This window comes from Meriones unguiculatus, chromosome 21 (assembly GCF_030254825.1).
Source record: "Meriones unguiculatus strain TT.TT164.6M chromosome 21, Bangor_MerUng_6.1, whole genome shotgun sequence".
Classification (NCBI taxonomy): domain Eukaryota; kingdom Metazoa; phylum Chordata; class Mammalia; order Rodentia; family Muridae; genus Meriones; species Meriones unguiculatus.
This window is the reverse complement of record NC_083368.1, coordinates 46,284,249-46,299,744: the sequence shown is the minus strand read 5'-3', so window position 1 is coordinate 46,299,744 and position 15,496 is coordinate 46,284,249. Positions and strand designations below refer to the sequence as shown.

General features: G+C 41.4%; 1 protein-coding gene across 1 annotated transcript in view; it reads right to left on the bottom strand.

The window, feature by feature from the left end:
• Positions 1 to 10,942, bottom strand: part of Capza2 (capping actin protein of muscle Z-line subunit alpha 2) — a 29,474-nt gene extending 18,532 nt beyond the window's left edge. The window contains exon 1 of the mRNA XM_021653782.2: positions 10,767 to 10,942. Coding sequence (XP_021509457.1) covers positions 10,767 to 10,805 — 39 coding nt within the window. The 5' untranslated portion in view covers positions 10,806 to 10,942. The remainder of the gene's footprint in view (positions 1 to 10,766) is intronic.
• Positions 10,943 to 15,496: the final 4,554 nt, after the last annotated feature.

Below are 15,496 nucleotides of genomic sequence, written 5' to 3'. Positions count from 1 at the left end.
CGCAAAACAGAAAGGCTAAGATAAAAAGATGACTGGTGCAAGCTCAAAACAAGCACTCTATAAAACTTACAGGAATGTAAACCTGTACATTGTACAACCAATATAGAAAATATTTGGTACTTACAAAGCTAGGCAAATACTCTAAAACACTATCATTCCAAATTATTTCACATACACACAATGACATTCACACCAAAACTTATTCAAAATTGTTTACCCAAACGTCCACTAACAGGCCACTGGACAAATAAACTGTGGTACGTCTATATAATGTAATTACTTAGCAATAAAAAAATTTTGATATGCGAAACAACTTGAATTTATTCTAAAGTACTGACTGCACTGGATAGAAAGAGAAACTCAAAAAGTTAGTGATACTTTTGAAGACTTTATGCATCCAGCATTCAACTGTAGTATATGTGCTCTTTAACCGACCCTGGGTTGCACATCCAATAGGCCCACTTTTATTTAAAGATATTGTTAGGTCTGAAGTACTTGATTCATCTTCTCTATCAAAACCCAACTTCCAGGCACAATACACCACAGTGTCCCTGTGGTTCAGCTTCATGTCTCTGTGGCTACTTAGGCAGTACAGATGGCGGTCTCACAAGCATATACCACATACCCTAGCTCAGGAAAAGACCTGAACTCAAAATCTGAAAGAGGGCTTTCACCGAGTATGTACCGCCTTTGCACCATCATAAAGGTAGAAAACTGTGAGCAGTCCCATCTCAAGCAGGGTAGTATTCCCAGCAAAGGAGAGTGGGTAACAGTAGCCCAGGAGTTTTGGGATAGGGCAGGAAAGGGGATGACTAGAGAAAAGCAAGGAAAAGGAAGAAAGTGGGGGAGTGTGGAGGAGGTGATGAACTTTACCACATCCAGATTTTGGTAGCAGGTTTATTTATTTATACACATGTTAAAAGTCTTCAAGAAAAGGAACAGAATACTTCTATTGTATGCCCATTTTGAAAATAAAGTTGATTCTTCTAAAATGTTTAAGAATATTATTAAAAAGCACATTATATAGGCAGGCTGTTTCTATGGAATTTCTTATTTCTTTCTAAGTATTCAGTACTGTTATCAGTTTTGGTGAGAAAAGCTTCAGTTTTGTTTCCTGTGTTTTGTTCTGTTTTTGCTGTGGGAGGCTTTTACTGCAGTTGTTAAGTGTCCAAAGTGCTCAGAATTACTGTTGAATGCACAGCTCTAAAAGGAACATCTGTACCACTCCCTCCAAGGTTCAGAGAACACTGATGAAGGGACAGAAAGGTATAAGAGCCAGGAGTAGAGTGTTGCAGACCACTGTCCTCCAGGCAGGCCTGCTCACTGTACTCTTGAAGCCTCAGTAGTAAGCTACGTAAGACTGGGCCCACCCTAGCTTATCGGGTCTCATCAGGACTGGCTGCATTGTCTTCCTCTGGCCTGGTAAGGCTGCTCCTCCCTCAGGGAGGATGGTCAAAGAGGCAGCCACTGAGTTCATGTCAGAGACAGTCCCTGTTCCCCTTACTAGGTAACCCACTTGGATACTGAGCTCCCATGGGCTCAGTATCTGAGCAGGGGCTCTAGGTTATCTCCATGAATGGACCTTGGCTGGAGGGTTAAATTGAAGGGTAGGAAGACCTCCCCTATCAGTGGACTTAGAGAGGGCCATGGGAGGAGATGAGGGAGGGAGGGTAGGATTGGGAGAGAATGAGGGAGGGGGCTACAACTGGGATACAAAGCAAATAAAATATTATTAATATAAAAAATTTAATAAAAAGGGAATAAAGTGTAATCAAAAAAGAAAGACTGGGCCCACAAACATTCCATCATAGATGGAGAGAGAAGTTAATGAACCCCACTCCTTCCTAAGTATTCGCAGGCTTTTAACGGTCACTGGGGGAGGGGAAACATGTCTTCAATGATACAGCCAGCAGAAAGTGTCCATGCTCCTGTTGTAATTCTGAGATTCAAGGAGAATACCAGACAAACTAGATCACTGGTAGAGCTGCTTAGGTTTGTGGGACCCAAATCATTAAAACAAAAGGGACAACATGTTCTTCCCTCTTTGGATGAAGAGGTAGTGATCATTGTCAGAAGAAAGATAATGAGGAACAAAGAGAGACCAGACACACAGACACCCCGGTGACACTTCTCACCTTCCAGTCTAATACAAAAAACAAAAACAAAAATAAAAACGGCCACAAAATGCAGCCTTGGTGTAGGCCTTGGTGTAGCAAGTAATTGTTTTCCCTGATATGTTTTAGGGGCATACAAGGCGGTTAGTTCCTCCTCAGGTTAGAAGGATTATCTCCAGATGCCTTTGTATGGCATGCAAAAGTTCTTATGTCCTTGATCTAAATCAGCAATTGGTAGGTTACCATAGTATCACACCTTCACTGAGTAAGTGACTTCATCCCTTACTTAAATATACATGCTAATTGTCTTTATATATTGAAATAAAATGCACATAATTATGTGCAGTCAAGCAGACAACAGAATTCCATCACTGTATAAACTTCCCTCATGCCTTCACCCAATACCACAAACACACCACACACACACACAAGAGAGAGAGAATGTGTGTGTACTAGTCTGAGTTACAGGACCAAAATATTGCTACCAACTCTTACCATTTCTGTGTATCTGAGACCTAGATGAAGACCCTCCTATCACAGACCCCCTCTAACTGCCTAACTCCTCCTCTGCTCTGTCTCTGTGCCTTGTTCGTTCCTCTCTGCCCTGCATTCAAAGGTTGTCTTAAGGGCTGTTTTCACTGTGAACTCCTGTACGGTACAGATCACTGTTTTGTGTATCTTTTATCTTCAACCTCTAGGATCATATTCAGTTCAGTAAATAGTCCATAAATATTGTTTCGAAACAATTAATGGAACCTAACATTTATTGAACAGTCAAAATTATAACAGACACTCATTCCTAAGGCTTCAACTTACCAACACCTAAGGAACGGCAGTAACTATGCTTGCTGGGTTTTTTAAGGAAATATAGCCAACAAGATACAGATAGATACATGGGAAATGCATTCTGAGAATTGGCTCTTGTGGTTATGGTTACTAAATGGCAACAAAGGGAACCACATTATTTGGGGGAGGAAGGGCATGGAGAAGGGAAAAAGAATGAATGACAACAAAGTATAAATGGCTCCTGTGTATAAAGAACTCCATAGTAAAATCCATTATTTGTATACTGTGGTGGTCTGAATTAGGCATGTCCCCCACAGGATGATGTATCTGAACACTTGACCCCCATCTAGCTACACTGTTTTGGGGTTACAGAACCTTTAGGAGGTGAGACCTTGCTGGAGGAAGTACATCGCTGGGAACAGGCTCTGAGAACTTATAACCTCACCCTGTTTCCTATATGACAAGCCAGCTTCCTGCTCCTGCTGCCCTGCCATGATGTACTCTAACCCTCTGAAACCATAAGCCAAAAGAAAACCTTTCTTCCTCAAGTTTCTTTAGTCACAGTATTTCTGACAGCAATAGAAAAGTAGCACCTAAAAATGAAGAAACAGGGGAGGAGAGGTACAGTTTCAAGAAGGCAAAGGACCTAGATTATTACACGCATTTGCTAAGCGTGTAATAATAGACTATGATTATGTAAATTGTCTTAACCTCCTCCCTCTGAAGGTAAAGAGTTGTTATGAAGCATTAAAATGGAAGTCTTAGTTATGACCACGCTAACAATGGAAAACTGCATGTTAATAAAATAATCAAACATTTTATAAGCTTATGATTTGAATTTAAACATTCTTAATGTCTTACATACAGAAGTGTCAAAATTAAAATATTAAATTTTATATATACATATATATAAATATATAAATGATACAAATTAGTGGCTAAGCTTCAAAATGTTTAGTTGTTTCCAAGAAAAGTATATACCTAAGAAGTATGTTTGTGTATATAAATTTGTCAGCTTTGTTTTTAGTTTTTACTGTGAAAGCAAAAGTGTTTTGTATTTTTTGTTCTATGGACTCACTTGCCTCTTTTACTGCACTATGTAACCAAAAGCAAGCAAGAGCCTTCTCTGATAACTAACTTGAATGGTAGACTAAAGTAGTACCACTGAGGGCTGGGAGGCCAAGGGTGAGGACTGAGAGCCTCAAATCTACCTGGAATAGACCAGCTATGCCTAAAATAGTAAAATCTAGACTTTGTGAAATCTCATAAGAACTTTACCTTTGTATTTCTCAGACCTTAAAGTAACAAAAATGTGTACTATCTTCCCAAGGTACTGTGGTAGTTACAGACATGCAAGCAAAATACCATACACATAAAATAAAAAACAAAAAATTTATTGTGTCAGTGAGATAGCTCAGCAGGTAAAGGTCCTTGTTGCCCAACAGTGACTATTATGGGAATAAGGATTCTATTTGAGGTCTATTCCATGGAAGAGTATTCAGGTCTAGCACTATAAATTCAGCCCCAAACCCATAGCTAAGGTGGTCTGATACCCTAGTGGAAACTTACACTATTGTATAGCTAAAATGACATAACCACAAACTGCCTTCTAAATATGTTTACACTCATAGAGGACAGACAGACAAACATGCCTCTCAGCCTTAATCAAAGAAGCATCACTTTGCAGTAAATGGGAGCAAATATAGAGACCCATGGGGGCACAAGATACTCAGAATCAAGAATGGTTTGGAAGAGGGGAAGGAAACAATGTAAGTGCTGGAAGATGGTACAGGGCTTAAAATGTTGTCTTCTAAGTACAACACAGCCCTGGCAACTATGGACTCACAGCAGCTGTGCGTCCTGGTCAATCCCGGCCAACAGTCAGCCCAGATAGAGGCGGGACTCACAGGTCTCTATCATGTGCTGCTGAACTGCTGAAAGTAATGGGTTTGGGGGTTGGGGGGTATACCACACAGCTGTGTACCCACTAGTCACTCTACCAGGCTCTAAAAGGAAGTTCCAAACCCAAGGTCATACAGATGGCGCTAGTTAAACTCTGTGGGACATACGACCAAAACAAAGAATCCATGAATATAGGAAATGATACTTGTAAAGAGGAAGAAGAGTTGTTAGCAGTGGGAGAGACATAAAAACAAGCGTTTGTGTGTGGGACAACAAGAATGCAATATGTACATATATGAAGTTGCACACAATAAAATTTATCCATATAAGTAACAACAAAAATTGCTAACTTTCCAAGCCGTTTTCTAAAATCCTCAAAAATCTACCTTAGATTTAGATGGGAATACAAAGAAAACCAGAGGAATCCTCTGCCTGTACACTGCCATAGCTGGATACTTTGAACGGTTCCTGGCAAACAGCAAATCCTTTTGATATTTTTTGGATAGTAACACAAAATACAAGTTACTTCTGCTCCATACTTGGCACTAGTAGTTACTTTATGTTGAAAAAAATCTAGAAGTACTAATGAACTCTCATTTGTTTAGAATGGCTAGATGTTATGGTGTGAATATGAAATGCCCCTCACAGGCTCATGGACCAGGACCTGGTTATCCTCTGAGGGGCTCTGGAGAAGTGACTGGACGAACTTCCTCAAGACTCATCAGTGGAGTAATCCCTTGATAGATACAGTTTGATGACATTACGGAAGGTGGCGGCGAGACCTGGATTGAAGAGTTCTAGCAGAGTGTATGTGGGAGTTGTATTATGCCCTGGTCCCATGTATACTTCCTTTTCTCTGCTTTCTGTCTGCAATGAGGGAAGTAAGACTCTGCCAAATGACAGAGCTTTCTAGCAGCTTCCTTACCCATGCTGCGGTGGGACTACTTGTTGCTGCAGCTGTCAAAGGGTCACCCATGCTCCTCTAAGCAACACCAATATCTACAGACACACCACACTACACTTGAGTGCAACTGTCTTGTTGGTCTGTTACCTGAGTCTCCAGTCTGGACTGAACAGATGTTTATGTTCTTCCCCAAAAAGTCATGAAACAACATGTTAGTATAGTATTAGTATTTTTTTAACATTTATTTACTGTGTGTGTGTGAGAGAGAGAGAGAGCGCACATATATGCCATGCATATGTGAAGTCAAAGGACAACTTTGAGGATTCCGTTCTTTCCTCCCACTGTGTGGATTCTGGAGGTGGAGCACCGGTTTTGAGATTGGAAACAAGTGCCTTTACCTGCTGAGCCATCTCACCAGCCAGAGGATGAGTATTCTTAAAAACACTGTCCACAGGCCCCCTCCACACTGCACGTTAGTTTCCTTGTGTTTCAAGGACGGTTAGTCTATGCACATCTAAGTCATTTACAGTGCATTCACCTTCTAAACACCAACACTTCTCATTCTACCAGACAGTTCAAACAGCAAAAAAAGCGCACAAAAGTTAAAATCCTACTCGACTCCATAGTATTCATGTACAATTGGCTTTTTATCAAAACCAACAAAAACTCTAGAGAAGCACTTTAATTCCCATAAACCTAAATTTAATTAATTTATTGAATTTATTTTTGGTGCTGGCAAATGAACTCAAGGCCTCATGTACGGCAATCAAGTATTCTGTTAACAAGTTCCCAGGCCATGAATTTCAAATTTTTAAAAAGTGAAACGAGATTTTTTTCAACTTTTATAAAAAGCCAACCATTAGACAGAGTAATGTATTCCCAATAATGGTTTTAAAATTCTTCTAGTTTTGGACCCATGATTTTTGCACTGAAATGCAAAATTCTATCCTTTATGGAAAATGGCTCCCAAATGCCCTAAAATACACTATAATTTTTTTCATTGTATGAAATCTAAAAAAAAAAAAATCAATTTATATTATAGCTGATATGAAATTTCTGCCTGTAGTAAAAATTAGTTCAACAGAATTCATCCACAGAATGAACTTAGGAATGAATATTTTTCAAAATAGCTTACTGGTTAAGCCTACTTTTGTTAAAACGTCATTAACTTTACATTATGATGAAATATAGCCGCTCATAAACAATTTGTATAAAAAGATGTCTTAAGTCAGTTTTGACAATAGGAAAATATTTTAGTTGCTTATATATATATATATATAAATTATACTTAGCCTTTGAACTACAGATGTCTGTATTGAAAAACAAAAAAATGAAAAAAACTAGAATACCTAGGTCTTTAAGAACCAATGGCAAAATTCAGAATGAAAAATTACACAGCTCTAGATTTTCATAGAAAAACTTGGTACTATATGCATTTGCTCTTCACGATACAGGTTTTCTCTCAACTCTGTGACTGTACGGATTATGCATTCATTCCCGCACTGAACCATTTTACTGATCACACGCAGCGTATTGACAGGTGCTAGCAGTGATTATTTCTGTGGGGATTCTAATAGAAGAGGGAGGAACAGTGAGCCAGAACGTATTAAACAGCATTGTACTTAATATTAGTGATGTGTTATCCAGCTCAAGAGAGATTAAATGAGCCAAATGATCTGAACAAATCAAGAGAAGAATAAAATTTCTTCTTTTTAAAAATGATTTGTTTTTATTTTATGTTCACTGGTGTTTTACTTGCATGTATGTATGTATGTGTGGGGGTGTTAGATTCCTTTGGCACTGGAGTTAGACAGTTGTGAATTGTCATTTGGGAACTGAACAACAGCAGCCAGCACTCTTAATCACTGAGCCATTTCTACAGCCCTGTATACAATTTTTATCTTTCAAAACAGTAAAAGACCAGGGCACAGCACCAGTCAAGACAGCACAGTAGTTCCAGAATACCCAAAGGTGCAGTACTGAAAGTTGAAGCCACAGTAGTGGACTGCTAGAATCACTGGGGAGATGGGAGGTGCAGGAAGAAACATTCTCTCACACTGATGTCTTCCTTCAGGAGAGTTCAGGAATGGTTCTCTTTATTTGAACTCTATACAACAATTTCATATAATTTCAAATTTACAAAAAATGCTTTACTATCCAGTACAAATGACCCAAGGGGCAGGGAACGACATAAAACCAATCTTCTGGGCTTGGAGTTTCTATAACTATGTAAAATTTATAGGGTCACACTATGACAAATTAATGGCTTTTAGGGACTTCATTGTTTCTTCAGCTAAAATTACTACCTATTAATACTGTGGCCAAAAGAAATAAGGTCATTAAAAAATCACAGTACACTCAAAAAAGCAACTATACATGATTTCAAAAGAAAACCTAGTGTCCTAGTTATTTTCCCTCTGTTTTTCTGTTGAGACAGGGTCTCACTGTATAGCACTGGTACTCAGAAGACAGGCTACACTGAACTTGAGGTACTCCTGTACCTCCCGCCCAGCCTCCAGCATGCTGGGATTACAGGTATGCGCTACAATGCCCAGCTAACCTCTCTTTTTGTTGTTCTTGCTCTTTGTAGGCTGGCCTCAGAGCTAGAGCTCCTCAGCACGAGCCACCTCAGTACTTAGTTACAAATCTGCTCTGCCACACCCACCTATGATTAATTTCTAGAACGCCTCCTTTCTTGGGGCCAATAAATAAAAACTATATAGCAGGAGCATAAAATGTTCACATTACATAAAAATAAACTTTAATTAAAAATGATGAAAATACAAGTTTACTAGCTGGCCTTTTCGTAAGGAAACACAGATGTAGTATGAACACAAATTTAGAACCTGACACTACAAAGAACCATTGCTTCCTTTCAAAAGATAAACTGTCAACAATTGAAAACCAAGACAGAAACCCAGGACAGTCCTACAAGCAACTTCAAGAGAACATGCAGCCATTAAAAATGCAAGTAAACCTTGGATTCTGACTATCTTAGCTTTTAAATTTCACCTCTGCCATTTCCCTCCTAGATAAGCTACATAAGGTTTTTAAAACTTTAATTTACTTCCAAGTAAACAGCAATAATGAAACTACCTACCCCAAACTTGAGAAAACCGCAATGTATATGCCCTATGCGGTAGGCACACACAAAGTACAGTACCTCTCTACATCACAGTACCTCCCCCTTCTTTCGGGGAGAAACCCTAGAACAGAAACTCAAATGTAGAAAGTACTTAAAACTTACTCCTGAAAAATCACAAGCAAAAAAGCAACAACAAAGAAGCATGATTTAAGTACTGGTCTTAAAATATCACCTTTAAATCCCTTTCTGATCTCATATGAAACATCCTCCCCCTAAAACAGTAAAAGTCTACTGGGTAATTAAGGTAACAAGAATAATGAATTTTCAATTTACTAGCTATTTAAATTTAACCTGAAAGTTTGGATAATTATTTCTTAGATCAGAAAACACTGTTATAAAATATGTATGTAGAATCACTACAGAATATTTACTCAAGTCACAGAAAGGTGCATCTAAATTCAGAATTCTCATTAACTTGTCCCCTATATCATGCACTACATAATGAAGTTATGTAGGTGCGCTGATCTACTACTCTGTAGAACTTAGTGCCCCGAGGGTCAAGAATAAGAAATCTTACCATTTCATTTTGAAACTCTCTGGCCTTTCCAAAAACATGGCAGGTCTCCATCAACATCCACCCTAAATACTCTCTCCCTGGCTCTCTTTCTAGCTAACTGAGCTGCTAATAATCATATCAAAGTAAAACAGGAAAAATCTCTTTTGGAAACTTTGTAACATTAATTTGTAACTAGCGCAGTGCACTGGTATATTTTCAATTAACAACTTAAAACCATTCAATGTTTCACATGTAAATACGTACAGCAACTTTTAGGGACTTAGGGTCGAATTCTGTTGGATTAAGGCCATGTACGCTGCGGTCCCCATTTTGTCTTCACCACTTTCACCGAAGAGCACAAACAGAAAAACAAACAAAACACTCCTAAAAACATAGATGAGGCCGGCTTCTAAACAATCAGAGGGATACGGAAACAGAACCCTGATTTGGGGGGGGGGGTCCCAACTGAAACTGTAAGCCAAGCACCGCGGGCGGACATTTCCAGAGGGCACCACATTCACCCGCCAGTCAAACCTAAGTTTGAAAGATGGCAGTGTTTTCCAGGAAATACTCAAAATGCACAGCGTTCGTCTCACATTACTCGCCCCTAGGTATGAGGGCCCCACGGTCGCCAAAGAACACGGGCAAGACTCGGACTTCAATGATCAGATTTCGCATCACCAACGTGCGAACTTGAGTCGAGCACCTGGTCCCGCTGCTGTCACAGCATTTAGCACTCGGTAAAGGGAGTTGCACCCGCTCTCCCTCCTCAGAGTTGGTCCTATCAGGGAGACGGGATGTCACCAAATCTGCCCCAAGGGGAGCAGCAGCCAAGTTAAGCAGAAAAGAACTCCGGGGGATGACGGGGGAAGGTGCCTTTGTGAACAATACTGCCTTCCGGGGAACACGGGAGCAGCAATTAAAAAAAACAAAAACAAAAACACAAGTATACTAATGAGAAAATTAATAACAGAAAAGGAATGGTGGGGCGGGGGGTGGAGCAAAGGAGCGGGAAGCGCAGCCTGCGACCTGCAGAGGGAAGGAAACACCCCGGAGGACCAGGAAGCACTTGGCGTCGGGGAGGAGAAACTGCAGGGGAAAGTGAGGGTCGGCGAAGCTGCTCTCCCCGCCCGCCCCGTGACAGCCCCCGGCCGGGCGGCGCCGCTCGGCCGCCCCGGAGCCCCGAGGCCGGGTCCCCGCGCCGCCGCCCCCGCCCGGCTCCGCTTCCTATTTTCGGAGCACACACCCTGCGGGGAGCGGAGGGGCCCGGCCTCGCGGAAGCCGGCGCGGCGCCCCGCTCGCTCGGGAGGCGCCGGCGTGCGGCCCACCCCCGGAGCCCGCCCGGGGCCAGGCTCCAGCCCTCGCGCCGCCGCCCTCGGCCCCGCCCGCCCGGCCCGCCGCCGCCGCCGCGGCGCCCACCTTCTCCTCGTCCGACAACTGCTCCTCCAGATCCGCCATCTTCCTTCTGGCGACAGACCGTGGCGCTGGTGGCGGCGGCGGCCACCTGACTTCCCCCTTTTCCGTGCGGTCTTCCGCGCCGCGCGCCCCCGCCAAGGGAGGGGTCCGCCGCCCCGGCCTCCGCGCACGCGCCCCGGAGCTCCGCCTCCCGGGCCCAGGCCGCCGCGCACGCGCCCCGGAGCTCCGCCTCCATTCCCCGGATCGCAGCCCCCCCGCCCCGAGCGCGGCAGTGCGCGTGCGCGGCGCCTCCAAGGAGGGATTGCTATGGCATCCTCTGTCCCTTTGCTTGGGTGCCTTCCCTACCCAACGATGACCATCTGGACCCGGTTGGCGACGAGTACGTTCTGAGCCCATGACTTTTGTTCCCACCAAGTTCTGAACGCTGCCAGCTGAAATGTGAAAAGCCGTGCCAATTTAAAATATTTCCGAGGATTTGGAAAAATACTGTTTTGACTAAAATAAGGCATGCACAACCCAGTCCGCAATTGGAAGATCTTTTCTGATATGTTCATTTATTCAGCCGACAAATATTTATTGGTCTTTTATGATAGGAAGGCCTCTGTGCTCGTTCTTAGGAATGACCAATGGAGAACAAACAAACAATGGAGAAAAAAACAAAACAAAAAACCCAGAGAAATTAATTGCTCTTAAGCTCACCTCTATTAATTAGACATTGAGTTAGTGAAGCCATTGTTTTTTTGGAAGGAAATAAAATGGTAGGTTAGGCTTGGATCTCTGTTCTCATGAACTGACTGGCCAGAATGCATACAAGCCAGCCAGTAAAAATTTGAATTTCATACAACCAATTTTTAAGGTAAATATCCCATGAAGAATTTGAGACATACTTAAAACATTATTGTTTTCAGATTTTTCTAGCTCTCTCTCTCTCTCTCTCTCTCTCTCTATTTATTTGTCTTTTTTATTTGCTAAATCTGACAACTCCACCACTTGAATCTTCAAAAGAAGACAGTCAAAGCTGACACCGGAAACAGCCGGAAATCTTGTTACAATTTTGTTGCTAGTTCAGTGGGCCTGAGGGAGACCAGAGGATCTGTATTTCTTAAAGGCTCCCAGGTAAGAGGACTGCTCCTCATCTGAAAACTACGCACCGTTTAGCAAAGACTCAGAGTTTAGCTAGGAGTTAAGACTTTAATATTAGAAAGTGAGAAATATTGAAAGCCTTTGGACAGTGTCATGACATGAACAGAAACATCTTCAGCTGTGTCTATCTGACAGCTGTGTGTAAACGATAGAAACGAGTACCCTAAAGAGTTCAAATAGCTATTTGGGTCCAAGAACACTGTCATTAAGTGACTTATTGAAGTGTGCCTTTGCAGAGAACAGGAAGAGGAAGTATGCTGACAAGTTCGGGAACAGCAAGTGTCCGGTTGAAGATAAGATTTCTGTGGAGACAACAGAAAGTTAATAAAGAACAGAGTCTGGCCAAGGACCTCAAGGGCCACAAATCAATGCCGATTTCCTCTTTTATAAAGTTTCCAAGCCCTCACTTTCCTTATCACTCCCTGCAATTGTATGTGCATAAATATTACTGTACCTCCAAACCAAGGTTCAGTAATTTATCCAATACTGCATAGCTCAGACATGACTGAAACCTGGGCATTTTATTCAATTTCCCATATTTTTTTCCACGGTAAAAATTTTCTTCCTCCTTATTGTCTAGATGCTTTCCACAGATTAAAATTTAACAGAGGTGTCCTCTCTACGGTGCCAGCCATCCAGTTCATAGCACCTGCTCCATCCGCAGTATCTGTGTGATGATTCAGGGATTTCCCTCCAATGTTGCTCCTGTTTTCCTAGCTTCTTATGTTTGACTCAGTGGGTTCTCAGTAACTATTCCATAGTTAAGTTACTGGCAGCACTCTTCTTTAGAAGCCTCACCCAAATCTTGTAATGCTTTGCAACCATTTGAGTCAGAGTATGTTTCTAGCTACGGCTTTGGTGATATTTTGCATATGGTTCCCATAGTAATTCAAAGAGCAGCTAATCATGTTTAATGTTGGATAGTGCCGATAGCAAACTCCCAGTGCTACCCTCTTGATACAGCTGAAGGGAACTGCAGAATCTAAGCAGCCTATGTATTTGGGGAAGATTTCAGTACATATAAACAGGAACTGATTATTACATGACTTCAAGAAGAAATATGCTAGTATCCTTGCCTCTGATGCTTCATAATCAAGAAATAAGCAAAATATTCCTTACACAGTTCCACACACGAGGACTTCTACTCCATTTCTTCCTTTTTTTAAATAACTATTTATTCCTTAATGATATCAGACAGTATATTTAGATCTTATTCATTCCCTTTCCCCAACTCTTTCCGCATCTTCCCCATGATTTCCCTATCTTGTTTCCAAACTTGCCTCTCTTTTACTTGTTAGTGGTTTAATCATGGCTTTTCAAAACTTCTGTAGACCTGACTTTTTAAAGTTGTTTTTTTTTTTTTTTTTTTTTTTTTTAAGATTGGTGTCTTGCCCGCTTGTATGTCTGTGTGAAGGTGGCAGATGCCCTGGAACTGAGGTTACAGACAGTTGTGAGCGGCCTTGTGGGTGTTGGGATTTGAATCTGGGTCCTCTGGAGGAGCAGCCAGTGCTCTTAACCATGGAGCCATTCCTCCAACCCTGCTCTTTTTTTTTGTTGTTGTTGTTTTGTTTTGTTTTTAAGTGACTTATATATGCCTTAATCTAATTTCTTCTGGATATGCTCAGGGTCTGTAGCTATATTTTAAATTTACCATGAAGGTTGGTGAGATGACTCAGCAGATTATGGAGTTTGCCAATAAGCCTGATGACCTGAATTTGATCGCCAGAAGCCATGCTGTGAAATGAGTAAACCAACTTCTCCAAATTGTCTTGCAAACCACACACATACTGTGGCATGTACCTTCCACCAACCAAAAAAACAAATGTTAAACTTATTGTGAACAGAGGTTACCTAATCTCACAGAATCACAGTCTTGGGGTGCATTGTCGTGTAGCAGTTTCCTTAAGGTTAAAATCTCATGACCTAAATCTAGCTTAGTGAACTAGTGGGTTGCATGGGGTTCTTTATAGGAGCCATTGGCCCTAAAGCGGCCTGCAGTGGAAGGGTCACTCATAAGAGTATAGCAGCTGCTATATTCATGGATGATGACTCACAAAAGTATCTCTCTAAGAGCTTTCTGTGTGATTTGTAGATAGCTGACTTCTATCTCCTTTCTCCACTTATGGACACTGCTTACAAGAGCAAGATTTGTGAGTTTTGTTCACTTCTTGAGCCTTGTAAATTGCATTACTTCTTTTTTTTCTTCTATTTATTTTTTTATTTATTACAATTTATTCACTTTGTATTCCAGCTGTATTCCCCTCCCTCATCCCCTCCCTCCCTTCCTACCTCATCTCCTCCCATGCCCCTTCCCCAGTCCACTGATAGGGGAGGTCCTCCTCCCCTTCCATCTGACCCTATCAGGTCTCATCATTATCTGCATTGTCTTCCTCTGTGGCTTGGTAAGGCTGTTCCTCCTCTCCCCGACCCTCATTACTTCTTGATGGTTTGTTTTGTTTTGTTTTGTTTTGTTTTGTTTTGTTTTGTTTTGTTTTGTTTGAGACAGGGTTTCTCTGGTAGCCTTGGCTATCCTGGAACTCACTCTCTAGACCAGGCTAGGGATCTGACTGCTTCTTCTCCCCAAATGCTGGGGTTAAAGGTGTGCACCACCACTGCCCAGCACTTCCTGACTTTTAGTTTAACTATTTCTGGGAGGGAATGTTTTGGATCTGAGAATATAGCTACACAACAGAGACCCTCATTGAATTTTGTAGATAGAGAAACACTTTTTTCTTTTTGACTCTGTGTAAAAAGTCAACTCCTATTGACTTTGTCACATATGCCAGTGCAGAGACATTCATATTTTAATTATTAACTTATAAGCTCTGAGCTCTTTTTCAGCTTCAGTTAACCTGGGGAAACTAACTCTGACCACTTCCTTTTTTTTCTTCATTTATGACTGAAGATATTACTGGTACCTCCTTCATAAGGCTGTTGTGTGGATTTAGTGAGATCACAGACAGTGTGCTTAGCATCAGGGCCAGGCATCAATAAAGGTCTTAATGATGTTAGCTATTATCATCCTAATACCAAGGCCATGGCCTATGTCTTAATTAGCTTCTGGCAAATCTATTGTCTGGCACATATGTGCTTGAGGAGAAGTTTTGTTACAATGCATATTGAGTGACTTGTTTCACATACCTGAGTGGGAATTTTAAAATTGTTCTAGAAGTCAAAGGGTGACGTAGAGTGTGCTAAAATGTTGTTTGACATTTCCAGAACAAGACAGCAAACAATCTTCCTAGAGACTCCCAAAGTATGCAGGTAATAACACATATTCAGCTGCCACTTAACTAATTCTGTAATAGATTATTTTATTCTTTGATTCCCCCGCCACTGTAAATTTAAGTCTTCAGTATTGTCACATGCTCCGAATGAAGCACAGAAGTTGGGTAATCCCTGATGTGACCTTCAGAGCAAATCAAGATAGTAGGAAAACTTATCACTTATTATTTGGATTAGTAATACACAACATATCGGGCTACCAAAAAGCATAGTTTACTCCTTCCAGATCCCATTCCTTTTTCCTCTTTCCACAAATAACCCCTAACCCAAATCACTTGCCTATCATTCCTATTCATTCTCATTCT